Source organism: Formica exsecta, unplaced genomic scaffold, assembly GCF_003651465.1.
Source record: "Formica exsecta isolate Colony F162 unplaced genomic scaffold, ASM365146v1 scaffold442, whole genome shotgun sequence".
Taxonomy (NCBI): Eukaryota; Metazoa; Arthropoda; class Insecta; order Hymenoptera; family Formicidae; genus Formica; species Formica exsecta.
Window position 1 is genome coordinate 468,870 of NW_021851656.1, and position 21,400 is coordinate 490,269.

At 35.2% G+C, this 21,400-nt stretch overlaps 1 protein-coding gene across 1 annotated transcript in view; it reads right to left on the reverse strand.

Moving 5' to 3' along the window:
* The window catches only part of LOC115240568 (segmentation protein cap'n'collar), a 95,418-nt gene that overhangs the window by 33,263 nt on the left and 40,755 nt on the right, over positions 1 to 21,400 (reverse strand). Inside the window, exons 4-5 of the mRNA XM_029815797.1 lie at positions 5,008 to 5,318; positions 4,237 to 4,440 (exon numbers count right to left, since the gene is read on the reverse strand). Coding sequence (XP_029671657.1) covers positions 4,237 to 4,440; positions 5,008 to 5,318 — 515 coding nt within the window. The remainder of the gene's footprint in view (positions 1 to 4,236; positions 4,441 to 5,007; positions 5,319 to 21,400) is intronic.

Genomic DNA, 21,400 nt, shown 5'->3' on the forward strand with positions numbered 1-21,400 from the left:
TAGTGTAATCTACCTGAAAAAGACCTTCGTCCAATATCAGACTCCAACATTCTGTATTCCCTTGGCACGCGTGCTCGCTGGTTTGCGGATGTGGTTTAACGAAGGCTTGCTGCACGTCATTCATGTGTATCCTCTTCACTCGAAATTACGAATTAGACACGAGGATACGCACCGGTCTTCGTACTGACATTAAATTAACCGAATATTATAACAATTTTCTTTTTCTTAATAAATTTCCATCCTTCTGGTAAAAATTGAACATCTAATCGTCGCAAATCTTGATTAGTTTCAATCAGTTATGATTTTTACTAACGCACTGTATTGTGTTATTACAAAGAGTATTATTTTTGCATTCAGGCGAAAATCTTATTCCACTGGCAATTCTGTGATGTACAACATATCATCTTGAAAAGCATAAAGCTAAGATTTGTGTATTCAACGTGGGCGGTCTCATGGAGTAACCGTGAGAAGGGTGTCTTGGCCTCGTTCAAATCGCTACGAATCTCGTATAAGTGGTGCGTTTTATAGAGATTGTCATTATATTAGCTTTATCACTCCCATCGCATGTAGTTTAATCTTAAATTCGATATCTTACTCATCAGTTTAGTATTCGCGTGAAATTTTCGAATTTAGACCGTAGGCGTATGAAACTTTATGTAAATCACACAAACTTTGTAAAAAAGTCGCTGTCTCATCAAACAAAGAAGACCGAGACGAACTGATCGCGGTAGTTCAACGTTCTCATTTTGCAACCAGTTTTTCATTGACTATACGAGTGTTCTTCCGGTGATAGTACGTGGGCGAGAAACTTGGTATCTTCGCGAGAAGGCGTGATCCTAGCGTCTACTTCTTTTTAACTGGAAGAACAATTCCGACACTACACTATCGCGGTGGAATCGCACTTAGTTTGAGGAACCTTTGGAACCGCTTATCGCGCCTATCTACGAAACGGATGTTCACCGGCGAGATCACCTGTTCTCGGGCAAGCGTGTAGCTGACTTTTCCGCGAGGTTCGCGTTCACTTCCAATCGCGTGTCGTCCGTCGAGTGTCAGCGCCGACGGCCAGGATCACAAACATTGCGATCGCGTCCACCGCAGTCCAAGGTAGTAGGGGACCATGCTATCTCTCCCATTGGCGGGGCTTTTCAGATGTGTTCCTCCACGTGTACGCGAAGAAGTCCTGCATATACGTACGCGTTGCGTCACGTTTCCTCGCTAGACGAATTCGCCGCGGACTACCTGGGTAGGTCATTGTCACGATCATCCTCTCCTACAACGATGTGATTTCCCGACGGAATGCATTCTATTACATGCCCCGGTAAGAGCATCGAAAATCAAATCCGGGGAATTGCCTACTTTCTAAAAAGTTTCCGTGATGTTTTCGTATCCCACAGTTTCGTCTTGAAAACTTACATTTCATATGTACTTCGTTAACCCGCTAATGCACCTGCTGACGAGATTTTTGCCCAGGGCACAATTTAATTATTTCGTTTTTGTGCATACCATTAAATTTTATATATGTATATATAGATATATGGATGTATCAAATCATGAATATATTAAAATATTCGGGTCTTTCCTATGTGCAAAAATAATTTTAGAAGCAAGGGTAAAATATTCCTGTTTTAAAAATTCTGGATTGTTGAAAAAAAATACCAAGATGATTATCACACACGTAATATACAGCTCTATGCAATGTTTTGTATCAGCAATGATATCTTTAGATTGCAGCGCAATTGGTCTGTCAAGACTGATGCAATAATTACGTACTTCTGCAATAACTACGTATTTCTGCAACATATTTGTTTCTGTATATATAAAAATGTAATAATAGCATTATTATATCATTATAATTAATAATCGTCGACTATAAAGTCGAAGTATTTGTGCTAAAGTGCATAGAAAAACGAATAGCATATTTTTATATACTATTATTATTTCTGTTTTTTATATAACGTGAGACTTTCGATTTCTCTCTGTCTTTAAATCTTCGTTTAATTTTATATATCTCTCTTATATATAAATTTTACATATATTGACATATATTTTTCTTATTATATTTAATGTTTTTACAGATATGCAAATACGTAGATTTTGCGATTGTATCCAAAAATAATGTTTTCATTACTTAGGAAGTACGACATCGCGTTTAATATCTATTGCGTCTGTAAAACTGAAAAGTGCCTTTCAAGCATTATACTCGCAACATTGCCAAGATACTGTGTGATAAAACATGATTTATACTTTATAAAATGCTAAACAAAACACACGACTTACGAAGCACTGAGTTCACGCGCATTCTAATAAGCACGATCTATTCAAATAGTAGAACTTGTTCCCCGCGAGTGTAATAAAATTCTATAACGCTATAAAGCGATAATGAGCAAGAAATAATCTTAATATTGAACACGCCGAGTAATATGTCTTATAAATAAAGTGTTGCAAATGATAATAGGTTTGAGTAGCAACGAGTATGGAAGAAAATTTTCAAAAGATTTAGCTCTTTAAGAAAAAGATACAAAGAGTGTTCAAAATATATCTATCTATCACAAAAACGTTTTATGGTTAATAACCGACCATGGCAGGCGGAAAGTTATTTCTCAAAAATATGATTATCATTGCTAACTGTCGTTAAATGATAAATTTCTGATAAATAAAAAATAATTATTTGTTTGTTATAACACTATACGTTGAGTAAAGTGTCATTGATGGTAAACGATGAACTATCGATGAACTCCCAGAAAAATGATGTGATATCGCAGCAATCAGGCTACGTAAAGTACAAAGTAAAAACCAAAAGTGATAATTACAATCAAGGAGTTGGCCTTTTGCGAACTGTAAAAATATATCGCGCAAATTCGCGAAAACAACTACCATCGAAAGATAAACATGATGCCAGTTATATTTTTCTAAAACAATAAATACTAATAGTCATCTATGATTTTTGCCATGTTTAGATTGCTATATAAGGGATGAAACACAAGTTCAGAAATAATACTACAATATAAAAATTTTGAAAAATGCATTTTTTTTTTTTTTTTTTAAGTTTGATCTTTTTTTTGTGCTTTCTAGTTATCAATTTAACAATGAATTTAAAAGCATAACATAATGTGTAATTAAATTACAATATTAGATTGAGATACTAAATACATTAAATTTATTTAATTTATAATGTAGTGTGAGTAGAACGGTAAAAAAATACATATTTAAACTTTTTTATTAGCTATTAATAAAATAGTTGCTATCAAATATTCTGTGAGGATAATTTTAAATGTTTTTTTTTTAAATAACTTTTGTTTATATGCATGCGCTTATTTTTCAATCACATCACTGTAATTATGTAATATAATAAATGTAAGAAAAATTAAAGTTTATACAAAATTCTTCGATAAAAAGCATAAATTGCGGAAACGAGATCCATTTTTAATATATCCATCATCTCGTTACATTAAAATGTATACTAATTTATGATGTGTAATTATCTGGTTCCCGAAAGGGGGTGTGGAACCACAGGAATGGAGCCGCACCGAAGTTTTTGTGGTCAACGCTGTAAAGAGTGTCCCCGTTTATGGACCGTAAACGCCGCTCCAACTGCGCGGCTTTACGCGCCGTTCTTATCTTCTCGACGTTTGTTTCCTACTTCGTATATCACCGGTGCCCCTCGCGGTATCATCACGAGCCTCTCATTAACGGAATGTCGAAAAATCGCAAATGCCGTGGTCACTCTCGGCGACTATACCGCGGCTTTCATCGTTCCTCCAAACGCATATATTGCGTTAAGAACATTTATAAGATGATATAAAAGTCAATTTAGCTAAACATGTTATCGCAACCTGGGCAATTTTTCGGATAAACTGCGATCATATTAAAACGTACGAACATAAATGTTCGATTTAGGATAAAATTAAAATTCTGGAAATATTTATACATTATGTACACAATATGAAGAATATTAAAAAGTATAATAAGCGACATCGGAGAATATTATTAAGAAGATGATAATTTAACATCTGCGATACTCATTCAGAAAACGAATTAGATGGCTCATTAGACAAGATAGTCTTTCATTGATTTATTCACGCGATATTGCATATGTTTAATAGGAAGCCTATGTGTACTTTGTACATAAATCATTATATTGTCGTAATCATGATGACATTGTGTATGTAGTAAGTAATGAGAGGCGCTGGTAAACGATCTAACCTACAATGGCAATGAAATCAGGGTCGTACGTACCTGGAAGGAACGGTGGTGTGGATGATGGGGATGATGAAACTGCGGTGTGTGAATCATGTCGCCGGTCTCGGGATCCTCGCACCTGGATGACTTCGCGACCTCGCCGTTACTCGAGGTGGTGATGGACGCGTCGTCCTCTGCACTTGCGGAGTCTGCGGCAGTATCCTCTTTCTTCTTCTTCTTTTTCACTTCTGGCTTTGTTTCCTAATAATCAATCTTTACATAGTGATCATGACATCGCTAAGAACACGACATAGATCACGCAAGATAAAAATATCTCAGCGTGCCATATACAATGTATATTAATGCGCTTTTTCGTCGACAAGAGATTTCAGTTGAACAAGAACTTGTTACAGAAAATTATAACTTTATAACCGCAATAAAAGGTATCTTATACTTTACGTGTTTGGAGAACACGCACACTCTAGCCAACCCGTATAATCCAAATATAACTTTATTATTATTATATTATTATTATATAACTTAAATGGAGACAAGGAGTGAGAATGAAAAAGTTTCAAATATCGTTATCAAAATAAAAACTGAAATAATTTTTGCTGATCTTGAGTGAATATAAACAATAAAAGATTATAATTAATCACAGAAATAATAACATTATGAAAATTATTTGCAGAAATAAAAGCGAATAATATTTCACGTTGTTACAAACGACTAACTTAAAAACAAACGAACTATTAATATCGCTGATTTTTTACAAAGACAAATTATAGTTACTTTCTTAAGTAGAAGATACGAAGATATCTCACAAACCTCTGGTTGAGCCTCATCGAGGCCAACGAGCTGAAGCGCCTCCTCGAGATTAAATTCGTCGGGCAAGCCTAGAGTATCGTTGCTGAGCAGGCCCTCTACGCCAGTATTTTCCAAGAGACTACTTCCGAGTAATTCTGATGTAAAGTCATGCTCAAGTCCTAGAGTGTCGTTTAGACCCAGAGAATCATCGGTTAAGTCAGCCAAGGGATGATTGTCTAAAGCCAACGATGCTTCGTTGAGAAGCGGACCGTCCTCTTCGATAATGCTACTTCCACTTCCGTTCTGACTGCCGGAGCTGAGAATATATTCACCTGCAAAGAAGTAGATGTTCGTAGGAGATGAATTAATCGGTACTTCACTAAATCGATCGTCGATAGCTATCGGTTCACGAAATGAACGGGAGAAGAAAAAGCGTTTCCGACGCTATACGGTTCATCGCGAAAAATACGCGTGCCTCGAAACGACGAGATAATTAAACATAAAAGAACGTAAACAAGTTCGCGTGTATTTGCAAGGTTCACGCAGAGATCACTTCAATCTCAAGAATATTTAATTAGTTGTCTGATTGCATAGTATGTTACTCAGGAATGTTTCTCATTGGCTCTATTGTGCAATTTTATTCTGACATGTCATTGACAAGTGTTATTATAGATTTCCTTGCACGCATTCCATAATTTTCATTTGCGGTAAGGTAGCCGTCATAGAATTAACATTATTGCGAATGTCGCGATGTATATTTATATTATTATTTAAAAGTTTGCTAACGCAACCGTATAAATATTTATGTGCATTTGTATTAATGATAAAAATCGCTTGTATTTCTCTGCGTATCTCTACGTATCTCTACCTATTTACATCGTTAAGAGTTAAAGCGAATAATGATCATTGCGCGTTTGCATTTTAATCGTGTTTATGTTTATGTAATATGTGGTATTTATAGTTAGGAAGTAATACTCATGGATACATTAATTATAGTACATTCACATGAAATAATTATTTAATCTGTTTTTATCTAACCATTTGCGATATACGGTGACGTAGACGTTAGAATAATCCTGATTCTTCATTCCGAGAAAATTATTTCACCACGTATTTAAAGAGCTATTTATCTTTCAAATCACCATATTATTTATTGCACTAAAATTATTATTAGTCCAAAATATATCTTTGCTTTTCTTGTATCCATCACGCTATTAATATATATATATATAAAGCATTCAGCAGTATAATAATTAGTCAGCAGTATAATAATTATTTTATTATGTGTACGGGAGTTATCGTGAGAAAAAATAAATTCGTGATATTTTACTGTATCATAAACTTATGACTCGACAGGAACAGTCCGTTACGAAGCGCGGCATTTGAAAACTGACATCTAGCAACAGGCAGGTAAATTTTTTTTGGGAGGAAAGGGAGAGGAATTAATTGAAGCATAAAGGGATGTTGTTGAAGATCCACCTGCTGGTTTAAACAACCCTCATATGTTCCCGTCGTCGTTTCATCCCTTGCGTACGCATAAAAGATGACATGGATGAGGCTATTCGAATTATTTACGGTTTCTAGAATGCGTAATGGATAACTAAAGCCATATATATTATACTTTCATATATTTCGAACAGATAAATTATACATTTTTATATCCAAATAGTGAAAACTTTACGTTGAAAAATTATTCGTCTCTTTTTCGATAATTTAAATCGTTCTATATTAAAATATGTCCGAATAAAAATGCTATTGTTATTTGTAGTCGCAAAATAATTTTATACATTATAAAAATTAGTGTACAAAAAAATTATTGTTTTCTATTTATCATTTACGGATTAAGAAAATTTAATTTGAATATTATGCCCATAATTATGCACACTTCTATTTAATAAAATTAAAATATCGTAAATAAAAGATTAATAATTTGCATAGTATTAATTATATATTGTTGAGTATACATTCTGGTTCATGTTATAAATTTTGATAACTACTGTATAAATTTAAAAAAAAAACTATATTTAAACGGAACATAACTGAATATAGCGATATATTTAACTCGAACTTTACATGCTTTATTTTCATATTTATGGCATTATTTCACACGTGACTACAGAGAACACAGGTAAAAAAGCTTTTAAAATTTCTACCTGGTCTCTTGACAAAATGTCGATAATATCGAGCAGCTCGAGCGAGCTACTTCTACGTGTGAACATTTCCATCAAACACAAAAGCGTACTCCTTTTTCTCCCCGCAGCCGAAGCGCGCGCGATGTTATTAAAGATAATAATCTCATAAAATAATAATTCCTCTTTCGGGCACTGTCTGGGATCCAGGCAGGTCCGTCCGACGAAACGACGGACAGGTTGGCCGTAGAAGAGGAGGATTTTCGTCCTGCGCCGGCTTCTGCCGGTTAGTGCCGGTGCCGGTACGAAGTAAAGAGGGAGATCGCACCTTTTGGATGCCTATTACATTAACGAGTGGTGGCGGCCATTGTCTGGCCCAAATGCGAAGCCGACCGCACGATAATGGCCGCCTATAATTTGAGGGAAGTCGGAACAGCCCCTTCCCGTTCGATGTTAAAGCCTATTTAAAGCTCGGGGAATTACGAGGTGAAATTTCAGCCACATACATCGAAGAGTATGCCACGCGTAATTGGTACAAGTATAATTCTTAACTGGTGCAGCATAATTTTTTGTGACTTTTATCATCATGTTCTCTTTCTGCTTTTCTCTCTCTGCTATAAACAGGAATTTATAAAATGGAATTTTTGTTACGCTCTTATTCCCTCACAATAGAGATTTATTGTACATGTGGACATATTGAAGACAACAAGCGCCTTTCAATGCGATTTCTCTTTATTCTTCAATCAAAAGAAATAATTTTTAATAAATATGTAATGTATAAATATTCAAAGAAATTACAATATTTTAGATAGACTGGACTTAAATAAACAAAAAAAATGAAACAAATTTAAAATTATTGTTTTTTTTATATAAAGTTAGAAATTGGAAATCTCTCACTACAAAGTAGAATTAACATATCAGATATTTTTCATTTGATTTCATTTTTTGTCAACTTCACAAATGCGGGCGTACATAATATTTTATATATCTTACGCGTATAAAATTATTTTCCTCTTCAGAAAAATATATTGTAGCGCTGTTTATCACGTTCAAAGATAAAAATACGATATGTTTTTCTCAAACTGTGTTAAACTATCAGTTCGTTCCTGATCGTTTTAAGCGTTGCAATTACTAATGCGATTGTCGTTTCAAAAAGTAAATTCTCAGTTTTCCTCAACGTTCGAGATTCTACCGTCGGAATAGATTTTTCTCCAACTAAGCCCGTCGGGGAATTCGCCCTATCACGCTGCATCTAATGGCGCGGCCCTCCGGCTTTTTCAATTCCACGGCTTCTTTGAAGCCCGCGTTCGCTTTTTCCACGGCCACGGGAACGTCGACAGATCATTTCTCATATTTCGCGCGCACGCTTAACGACCATTTTCTTCCGCCCTCCCTCTCTTTTTCTTTCCCTTCGTCCCGACGATCCGCCGCGTTGGATAATAATTCTTGCATTACTCGACAGAATTTTCGGTGCCGACGATCCTCCCGTGCCGAGTACCGGGAACGCGCGCTTTCTCATCCGCTTCCTATTCGCTCGTAGACAGCGTATTCGACGCGTTGCCGGAAGAGAATCCTCCAATTCGAATGCGCCGGCACGATTGTCCTATTCCCGGGGGTAACAAATATACGTGTATGTGTTGCGACGATCTCATTCGCACCCCTCGACAATAGGTGACGTTCCCGATACCGGTTTACGATGTTAACTCCGGAACGGAATTTGACGTCTCATTTGGAGCCAAAGAAGCGCGCGAATTATCGCGCGTCACCTGCCGTGAACGATAAATTGTAATTGCGATCATCAATCCTGATCGATGCCGAACTGTCGGCCGTTTCGTCGACTCTTATTTCGTCGGACGAGTGTGCAAACCGGTCGATCAATTGGATGGACGCGTCCTAGATGTGTCTTATCATATCTCACGTTTCTTAAAAATTCCTTAGTTGATATTTTTAACTGAACACGGAAGTTTATTAGAAATTTAACGTGATCAATGTGTAAATCTTATAACGGTAAGATAATTAATAGTTTCAACAGTTTATTTTGAAGAATCTTTGATAAAGACAACTGCTGCAGTAATAATACAGAAATCTTAATAATATTTGTAATTTTATTAATCGGAGACAAGTACTATAATATATAGAATTTTATATCGTTGATTTTGTAGAAATATATTTAAGATAATAAATATATTTAAAATAATAAGCTGATCGTATAAAACTATGACTGTCAATTAGCCATCGCACAAATTTATATGAAACTTTCTACTCGGAAAATAATTGTATTTGCGATTTTTTCTAAACATTTGATTATGATTCTCATGACCATGCTTAAATCAGAGATATTTAAAAAATATGTATTTATATAATATAAATTATGATCAATTATAATCATCAATGTATATGTACAATGAAAAATATTAATTCTTCAATAATGATTAGAACATAATTATAATATTATAATGCAAAAATGTTTGAAAAATATCCAAAAACAAATATATGATCAAACAATTAATCGATTCTAAACTAGGCTCTCTCTCGTAAGCATTGTCAATGGCATGTCGCATCTCTGTTGTCAAATTGATGATGATTAAGACAAATTGTCGTTAAAGCAACTACACGTGCTCGCGTTATGTAATCCTTCAAGTCGCGCTTTCATATGATATAAATATAACCGCCTGGCGTTTCTCTACCTTTATCTACTACATACCTTATCTACTAGATTCCAATATCGTTGAAGAATCCGAAAAGTAATCCAAAACGCCGTTTCACAACAATAACCATAACCACAGCGATATTGTTCCAGTCACTAAATCATTTTGTAATCGCGGGCAATTATCAGAGTACGCTTATGCCCTTGCACTAAGCACTTTGTTTCATTTACAAAATCCGCGTCTCGAATAGTAGTATCGTTCTCCAAACTTTCATAGCGAATATTCCAATGGAGAACAGAATGTCTCTCTCTATACTACGCGAACAACTTGTCCGTACCCGGAACTCCGAAGGTATAGGGCTAATCCTCAGCGCGTCCTTTTAACGCCTTCAGATTTTTACACTGATCTTGTATGTAGATATCGCATGAATGATCTTAGATCATCATCATCGTTGTCGACCAAGGACTTCTGGCAGGAGACTTTCAACGGGGAGAAATTGCGAAAACTCGAAGCACACGGATTATACCGAGGATTGAACAGGGCATTCCCTTTATCGCGTCGTGGCGCGGATCACCTCTATGTTATACAATCCAATCTTGAAGAGAGTCATGATACTCGAGCACCGACAGACGAGTTCGAAACGGGCGCAGCATGGAGTCGACTGATAGACTATCGTATAGCCAGGCATTGCCTAACCACGGGCTGGTCGGGTATTGTGCCAAGCCACGGGTTCTCCGTTAAAAAACGGACCAATCACGACGGGGTTGGCTGTTACTCCAATATGGCTGCCAGACAATGCGCGGCTCTGAGAGGAGATGGGAAGGGAGGGAAGGTCTCTCTACCCGTAATGCCATTCTCCGGCTCCCCACTGCGACCCGGGAACGTATACCCGGGCTTGATCCGCTCGACGTTGCCGTGCCACGGGCTTAGTCAGGGGTGCATCTCGCCTTGGCATAGCCCCGAGTCATCCCCCGACTTAGCAACCCTCCCTCTCGCTCTGAAGACCGCGCCACAATTGCTCCAATAGCGTTTGTCGTAATATCGGTCGCAATGGGAATCGGTCTTACGAGATACCATTTTTCATTCTTTCTTTTTTGCTCCGAGATTGAGATAATTACGTACGTTATGCGAAAGTCTAAAAACGTAACTACGAAAGAAGGGTTTTATTTATATTGATATCTCTGAATTGAAAAAATATGATTAAAAGAGTTGTGCTCTCTTTTGAAGTTGCTAAATATTGAAAATCAAATGACTTTGATAAAATCTTATCTTTTAATTAATTACATTTTAATATAATTTTAATTTAAAAATTGATTCTAAAAACGTATAATAATAAACATATTAAGTTATTATATATGAAGACTGATTCTCTCTCATCAAGAATTTTATTTTTCGATTTAGCATCAATTACTAAACATATTGTATCTTAAATGATAGTAGCATATGCGTTTGCAAAATAATTTAAATTTTAACATATATACGCGGTATTTTATATAACAAATATCAGAAAAAAGGCAAAAATTGTATAAAAACCACAGAGGCAATTTGTAAAAATAGAGATCCATTACTGGTATGATTTAGTATTAGCATTGTTTTTGTACGTTTATATAAACATGCCTATTTAACCCTTGCAGTGACTAGCCGTTCTAAAAGCCAGTCACTAGGTTAAAACCGCCGGATGATAAAGCTTGTAAATCACCGCTGTTAAGATGCTATCTAAATCCTGTCAAATGCTCGCTCCATTGATACCCTTTATTCTTGTGTCGTCACTTTCATTCGAACGAGGTTCGAGATCAGCTGGCATGTATTGGAATAATTTTATAATTGCCACCGCGCGATACGGTCAGTATATTTATTATGCACATTATACTCTGCACTGCTTGACAGTGACACCAGATATTCGATAAATGTGTAAATTTTGTGATCGTGACAATTTTTGATGATATCACAATTATATTCATAGTTGAGCAATTTCTCTTATAAGTAATCGAAAAAATAAAATTAGAAAAAAGTCTGTAAATCAATAGACGAGTAACGTCACTTTCCTCTGCATCTTTTATTTTCAAAAATATATTTTTTATATAAATAATATTTAAAAAATATGTACGCGCGCGCGGATATATAAATTAAAATTAATTCAAAATAATTGTGCTCGGCACAATCAATGTCTTATTGTAAAACACAAAATGAGTTCAACGCAAATGATTGTCGCAGCTTACATTAAGATTCGAAAAATGCTGCATCGTTTTCTATAGGCAACTAGGCGCGAATCGATTTAAACCACCCAGAAGAATATGACGCTATTTCAATTTACCATGCCAATGTCACTTCATCATGAATATGTCGAAGAATATTGCCGTCTAATGGCAAATGTAGCGCTGATTTATTAACCAATAAGTGCAAATCATTGTATCTGCCAATACGCCACCGCGAACGAACTATAGGGCTATCGACAAAACTGTAACGTAACAATACGCAGTCAATCCTGTAGAAATGTCCTGAAGAACGCAGCCTGAAACACCTTATGCAGCCGATAAATAATAGTGGCTGCATGAACTTGTACTTTCCAATATTCCGCCAATATTTTGGACTCGTTCCAGAACACCGGCTGACACCAACGCGCTCTCTTTGACTTTTTCTGTTCGTTTTCCTCGTCAAAAGCGTAATAAGAGTTATTCAATAGCGTATTGAAAAGCAATACGCCGTCGGAAAGAGGCCTGAACCCTTTCACTGTTCTCCTTTGCCGTACACTTAATAAAACGTCGCGAAGCAATAAATTTTTCATCATTCTTATCGTCGGAAATTAATACACGAGCTGTTAAGCGGAATAATGGTGTATATATATTAATAATAATAAGTCATACTTTTCAAAAAGTATAACGCTTATTTATTTTGATGTTGTGTAAAGAGAATATTTTTCTTACACTTCTTCCTGTTTAGAGGTAGAAGAAAAAATAGTATAATAAAGTAGTTGAATTTTACAATTTAAGTGTTTTCACGGTTACGTTGCGGACATTCTACAAGTTACGGACATCGATAGCCATTTCGATTAACAATGAGACGTGAGTTGCACCGGCAATTGTCAAACGAACTCGAGCGTCGAAATTCACGGTAAGGTAAGGTAACATAATTAAGGGAATAATGGCAAGTAAAAAACGTTGGTCATCGCTCAGACAACGGATGTTCCACCGTAATCGAATACGTTCACAAAAACGATGTCACACCTCTCTTTTCGAGTAAACAGTTTGCAGATCCGTGAATAAGTCACGACACGGTTCGGTAATCATGAAAGTAAATACGAAGGTCTATATCAAATAACGCAATATAAAATAGATATCATTACAATTAATAGATTCATCTTTTTTAAGTAAAAATGCATAATTTAAAATTAAGAAAGCATAATTATGCAAAAGCATAATTATGCAAACTAGAGTGAATTTCTGTGTTCATTAGATGATAGAAAGTCGTATAATTTTAACGGATGCGCGCGATTATTACATTCAAATAATAAGATGAGCGGGATTAAGAAAAATATGCAAAATTAGATTCGAATTTTTCCGTTTCACCAAGATGTCACGAAAGAGCAAGATAGTCTAAACGACATTCATACGCAAGGAGGAATTCTTAAAACGAGGTCAGAAACCTTGCTAACACCTCGTACGTACAAGTCATTCTCGATCTGGTGGTGCCCGTCAATGAGCATTGTTGCCACCTCATAGTATGACGTTCTCTCTTCGTGTCTAGCTTGCACTTTTCGATGGCCACGCGTCCACCACGAGAGCCACGAGAGCGGTAGTCAAGTCATGCTTAGATGGTGCATTTTTCAAATTTCAACTTCCGAAAACTTTGTCTCCCGTTACGTATCACCTTCCGGTTTGTCGTCCTCTGTCATATCAGAGCCAGCCGGTCAAACACGATGCGACGGTGTTTCCTTCAGGTATGCTCTTTACCGTATGTATAAACTACGCTGAACAAACTACGGTAGCTCGTAAGGAATATTTTATTATAATGCGTTACCTGTCCAATAAAGTTCACGATTTATTGGGTACTTTACAAAAGTCGAGTGTCGGCCTGTGGGAAACGTCTTCCGCGAGACAGAGATGCTATCGTGATTTTATATCCAGAATAATACGCTCTGTGCGTAGGAAGATTTATTATACATTCTCACAGACTGACTTTTTTAAAATAAAACTTGAATTCTTTGTGTAATTTTCTAAAGTAACTTTTTTAACAGTTAACTTTTAATAACATTTAGATAAAAAATAATTCTAAAGTACAAATTTATATATATATATATAAATTCAGCAAATTCTTCAATTTTTTTGTTAAAAATATAAACTATGAAAACTGTTCTCAATATTTTATTTATGTACGTATTTGAATCATATTAATACAACACGTTTTAATTGTCGTACGTTGATTCTCTTATGTTAATCTAATTCGTAAGTGCTGATTTATAATATGTCTCGGTCGAACTTCCAAAGTTCTTTGTTGCAAGTTGTCGTGATGCACAAATTCTTCCGCGAGACATAGTAACCCACATGACAAAACAGATTTTAAATCGGTCGATCTCTAACTAATATCACCTTCTTCATATGTGAAAGAACTTTCGTTTCCTTTGATTAAACGGAGAAATTTATATATACTTCTATTGATTAAAACATAGATCATTAAAACATGAGAAACTTGTGTAATTAATATAGCGTCGTATACATATTCACAGTACATAATTATTTTATAATCGGTTTAAACAAACTTCGTATCTCTTCAAATATTTATGTTTTTATATTTATTTATACTTTGTATATTTAATATATGGTTTGAACAACATCCTCCCAATAAATGTTCTCATGACTCTATCTTTCTTTTCCATATTCGTTTTGTCTATTTCGAAAGGCAATAATGTTAGAATAAAACAGCGAGGTTTAAAATTTTTTTCTGGATAGATACTCTTCTTTTGTCGGATTTTAAAAAAATAATGAATCTCAGACTAATTGTAATAAATCATGTAATAATATCGCGGATAAGTGTAAGTATCTTCTGAATAAGTATGTACGTATGCCATTATTTCTTTTATCATCTTATTCATTGTCAGTCTATTTCGATATCTGATTGATACAAAATAGCTGTTACTTTTATTGTTCGCAAGAAATTCTCAGGAAAGTCCGTCGACAAAAAATACCTTGATGCATTAATGACAGGTTGGAGGTAGAACAGAGAGGGTGTCTAGAAAGGGCTAATGGTACTTCAGGTGACAGGCTGACCTTAACCCACGCGGTCTGATACATATCTATCCTAAATCAACACGATTCCACCACAATAACGCGCCTTACTTCTGTCCTAGCAGTCTTTTGTTTATTTAATGTTTGGCTTTGCATTCTTTTCCACACTTGAATTTGTGTTTTATCCGGCTTAGTCGAGAATATTTTACATTTCAATATAATTTATCAATAATAGAAAAAGAATGTTTAAATAAGACATGTATTTATTTAAAAAAAAAATACACAATTTCTGAAAAACTGATATTTCTAGTAATTTATAACTCTTTTAGATAACAACAGAGACTTGGAAAGTGTCGTTACCATCATGAATACTGCGCAGCTGATGAAAAAGTTTCTTCTTGAAAAGAGCGACCACATTATATTATTATCCGGTAGCAGAAGTCGAAAGTCGAATTCGGTGAGGTTTCGACGAGCGGCGAGGAGGTACGTCGATCGCTTATAGAACTAGCATGATTTGCAAAAAACCTCACAAAATCGTAGAGGCGATCTCAACCAGGTAACGACTTCTACAGACTGTAGACAAGCTCTATTGTACGGCGGCGAGAAGTTCGAAAAGCTAAAAGGAAGAGAAGGAAGAGAGAGAGAAGAAGATGCTACAAACTTAATTTTTCATCGTTACTGGCGACTGTCGTCATCTCCGACATACTGTGCAGCTCGACTCTAATACGAGTTTTATGTTAATGTTTTAATCCGCCGATAGGATTGAAACGTTTGAGATATACGAAGAACATGGCGAAGAAGCGGATGAGCAGCCGCTCGTGCTCGTCGAGAAGGAATTCAGCCCTTTTGTCGAGCACGTCGACGCGGCTTTAAAATGGGCGCTCTATAGCAACACTGTATTCCATTTTATTAATGTGAGATTAACGGAGGGATTAATTAAAACGCTCGGACGAAGGAGAGGAGCCGGCTCGCCAATCTGGACAGATATAATTATGCCGGATGTTGCGATCGGTCTTCGAATCGCTACTCGATTTGCAAGTACTATGCGAGAGAAACACATAATACATTATTATAATTATATTTATCAATGTCAGCCTTCATTACAGATAATGCTTGTATGTTGTGTGCTAGCGAGATATTCGCAAGATAATTTCGAGTATTATCATTCTGCATCTTGCATGACCAACGTATATTTTACGAAGATGGAATTCGGAATCCAATTAGCTAATTAGTTTCTTGGGGATCTGCGTATTTAACAAATGTGTGAAAGTGCAATGTATGCACATAAATTATCTTAAAAGTCGAATACTTTCTCCCGTCCCTACAACTATGTGTTGCAAATATGTATGAGTGCAAATGTATGAATAATCTCTTTTAGAACAAAGTATTTTTATTACAAATAGTCTTTAGTTTTCATTATTCGACACGCAGTCTTTTATATCGTTTAAACAAATTTCATAAAAATTAGAAATATTATTTTATGGTAGTTTTATCTTGTAAATATTAAGCTCTCAATTAGATGTGTTCGAATCTTTACGATATCACAATGTATCTCTCCGCATGCTCGCAAAATGTTTTAATTTCGTTGAGTATATATATTTTTGTATTACATACTTTATGCTGGCGCGATTATATATTTGCATTACTTATTGTACCGGCACGAAGCTAGACACGACGTCGCGGCTATTGTTGCCGTCTATTTTCATCCCGAGGCTTCCTGAAAGTGCCCTCCTGGATTCGTCCCGAATCCGTGGCGTGCAACGAGCCGCGATATGAGTAATGGTGCGTGCTCGTGTTACAGGGGTGGATGTGGCAAGTCATGGCCCCGAGTATCCCTGTAACCCCATACACGCCTCGCCAGCTGCCCTCACAGACACATCCCTCATGGGGGCCGCTGCTGGCTGGGCATAGCTGGACTAACATGGCGGAACACGCACAGCTCCAAATATTGATTCCCTCTTGGGACGTAGTGAGGAGTCGAATAGCGTCCACAAAAATTCTACAATGAATGGCGAATTCAGGGCGAGAAAATCCAGGGCATAATTTCTCTTGCGGAATTTATTATTGTTAAATCCTTTGATCCTTGGCGCATTCGTTCCCTGTTACAATCCTCGAAATGTCCAGTTTTTCTAACGAAATTAAGAAGGGCGCGAAGGAAAGGGAATTATAATTCAAGCTGATTTTTTGCAGTTATTCTCGAAAAGAGGAATGACGAGGAGTTTTCGGGAATCGCGGAGCGCTCGATCCGGAACGGTCCGAAGTGGGCTTCCCGCGTCTAATTCCAAATCCACTTCGGGAGAAATTGGTCACGGTTATTGCCACGCGTGGAGATAGTCGGATATTATTTTTTTCCCCTCGAGGCAATCCTTGACGAATCGAAGAGGAAATTAACGCAACGCGTTCTATCGATTACACCTATCATTCTTTCGCCAACTGCATTTTCTCATTTCTATTCTTTTCATATCCTTCTATATTTGTCGAAAAGTTATATGCTAATTATTAATCTGTAAAGTCTTGAATATATTTGCCGTTATAAAAACGTCGTGATTGTAATCGTAATATAATTTACGATTAAAATTGAGGAGTTCAAAAATAAAACAGATTAATTCACTTGACATGTTACATAATCATGAAATTATCTGAGAAATTCTTTAAATCTTTTATAGATTTTATGAGGATAAAAGAAATATTTAAACATTTTAAACTCTTTCCTATTCGTTTGTGGTTATATGAGAGCGTTACATTCTATATAAGTCCGCAATAAACTAGAAAATTTTTATATTGATATGTTCGTGAAATAAAATACCTTCATCATATACAGTATAAAAAACTCTTGGATAAATACTCGGAGCACTATCTTTAATAAGTGTAGCTATATACTAAAAAAAAAAAATTCAATTTTACCACCGTAGAAAAGATTGATCCTCTGGATCTCTTTCATCTATGGACTTCATAAATATAATGTAATGAAATTCGATAAGACATTATTTATATATACGTATAATGGCTTCTACGCCTATCCGTTAATTAACATTTCGATATATTAGAGCTAAAAGTGGATAAAAAAATAGTCAACCCTCAGGCGGCTGCGCACACGCATGGCGGATGCGGCCATACTTTTCACGATATTCCCCCTCGAGATTTCAGTCCACGCAACGGATCTACGCACTATGCGCCGCCCGCGCACGTGGCAGATGTTCGGTTTTATGCGCTCACGCATGCGTCTCTCTAGGAATCCCCACCAATCTCAATTTTGCTATCCTACAACTCGAACATTTTGTCTTGTATCGATATACGGCGTTTCCTCAATTTACTAAAATATCAAAGAAATTGTGTTAGCTTTTAAATTACGAGAGATAGATGCTTTTTTATTAGTGCTTGACGAAAAAAATTGTAAACTGTTTATTCAATTCCGTTTTAAGATGTAATATCATATTGTTATTGGTCATATCTATGTTCAAAACGTATAGAAGATGTTATGTAAATGTTGCATTATAAGAAATTATTGGTTAAATACTTAAAATATGCTAAAATTATATATTTTTCCACAGCTAAACGTAAATTTTTCGGTCGATTAATTTTAACTAAAAGAAATTAAAATATGCCACAAGCGCACATTCTTAAATATCTTCAAACATAATTATTCTTGAAAGAATAAAATTAATCTTAATTCTTCATATCTGCAATCTTAATTATTCATATCGTTTGGTATTTCGCGTAATAATACATTTTTACAGCGCAAATAAATAGCTGTAATAATCATCATTTCAAAAATCATTTTCCGCAGTCATCATTACATCCATTGATATAAAATAAAGCAAAAAACGCCTGTATTTTATGCAAAAAAAATCAATCACGTGGAATAAATGTTGGAACTGTCATCGGTATGCGATTACCGTGAGAATAAGACACGAGTGTATATCGGGTGTATATCGCGTAGGAGTAAAATTGCAAATAGAAATTGTAGTTATTCATGTATTATGCAACATTTAGAATAAGATGCGGTATGTGTTACTTATAAAGTGCAAGCGACAAAAAAAATTTATTTTTAAAATGAAAAATAGAGAAATTTAATTTTAACATTTAATTATTCGCACGTAAAGTTTTCCACATACAAAATCGCCAAATTTTTGTCATAATAAGACAAATATTTAACTTTATAAATTATATATATTTTTTTTGATAAATTCAATAATAGTTAACTTAATTCTCAAATTTAATCAAAGAAACAAAAAACCGGAGTAAAATCATTTTTCAATATATAATTAAAAGATCATTATGTTTTCCGCATCAATTTTCATTTTTTGAATCAGTTTTTATTGTGTAACATTAAGCAATATATCTACAAGTGTAATAGTTCAACAAACTGTTTCACTTTTATATAGAATATTATAGAGTTTCTGTGCGATAATTTTAAATGATCTAATCTCTTTCATCCGCATAATCTAAACTATAGATAATGTCACAGGCACATATCTGAGAAGGTGGAGTCGTATAGGTTGAACGCCTATTACATGACTTGAATCTTACGAGGCGTAACGAAAACCGATATATCTCTTAGCGCAACATCGATCTCGATACAAGTTATTCAGTATAGAAGGTGTTAATAGTCGGCTAAACGATTATTCGAACCTTTCCGTTCGCATAGACATATCGTAATAATAAATATAAAAGTATCACGAGTATGGTATAGATCGGGTTATGTTATTAATTTCCAATCACACAAACTCTAAGCCACCAGATATTTTTGATAAGAATCTCGACGTTCAAATGAGTTTCACCTCGACTAAATCACGCGAATCCACCACGAGAATCGAATATTTTCAAAATAAATAAAATGAATAAAATACGCGCCACGAATAAAATGCATCGCGACCCTAAAAATCCATTTAGTCGACACTGATTGACGGATACGTTGATATAATAAAATGTGCCAAAAGCGCACCTAATACGCACGCATACGTTCGAGACAATGTTATGATAATTTATTCTGTAAATGTAAATTTTTTACACGGGCCGTATAATCCATCATGCTTCGTCAAATTGGTACAAGCACCTTGCGTTGCAGCGGTAACATATATACTGCCTCTTTCCGTTCACATTCTCCCCTTGGTTTCTTTTCATTTCAAAACTACACTAACACTTCGCGCGTGGATATAGCGATTGATACGAAGTATATTCTGTAAATATATAATGATTGTTCTCGTACAATCTAGTATCAATATAGCTTTTTAATGACAGATTTTATGATAAACTTAAAGTCTTTTTTTTATCAAAAACGATGGTAAAAATCAATATCTTCAACAATTTTGTAATATTTAATAATACAATTTTTTAGTTTTAAATCAAGTTTTAACTTTAATTCATATTAAAACAAAATCGTTTTAGTATATTGATGAAAAATAAGACTTCTTTGTTTATGTAACTCCGCTATCAAAGCATAAAAACATTCTAGAAATGACAAGATGTGTTGTACACATTGCGGAAAGAAAAAGATTGGCATGTTAACTATTATATATGTCTATTAAAACACATTAATATATAATTATGATTGCACGTGTATCGTGCAGTCGAGATTTTCCGATTTCATATAAGTGCGAGCTTTTATGATTCCTGTCACGACTCAGAGTCAGATAAAATAATGTAATGTGTCGACTTTCTTTAAACAGTTTTACAATTAATTTTCGATCGACTCGATCACTATTTCTTTTTCAACGCACGCATCACACTCTTGCTTTATATTACAACGGGCCACCATTTTCTCCCATCAAGCCCTACGAAATAAGGATGATGGAAGGATTTCTTATGTATTAGTCTAGTAACTCATTAATCATATACGCCATGCGCCGAATATCTCGATTGATCGACGACGAGATAACCGCGTAATGAGCTCTGCTGCTCTTCTTGGTCCATTCTCCGCTCAAAAAGTTATTACCGCACTAACGGATTAATTTGTTTCCGCATATCGTCCTCGTAAGCGAAGAAATACTTCAATTCATAGCGCTCTCCTTAAGCTGTCAATAATTTCTCAATATTACTTTTGACAGATAAACTAGAAACTGTACGTGGCTGAAAAAAAAATAAAAAAAGGAGACATCAATATCCCGAAATAATTTTTATATAAACCGCGCGTATAATCTCTGTAAAATATATGTAGAGAGAGAGAGAGAGAGAGAGAGAGAGAGAGAGAGAGAATCTTATAATCTGTAAGAGACAGTAAAAATGTACAAATCTATTGAAATTATTCCGAATGCTTCATTAATAAAATATCTAATGTTGGAAATTTGCGAGTATAAGCATATAAAAATAATATTTAATAAAATTTTCCCCGGTTTTCTAATATTTTTAGCTTGTCGATTGCTTTAAAATGATTCTTGAGGCAGTTACATATACGACTGAGACGTCGATATATATA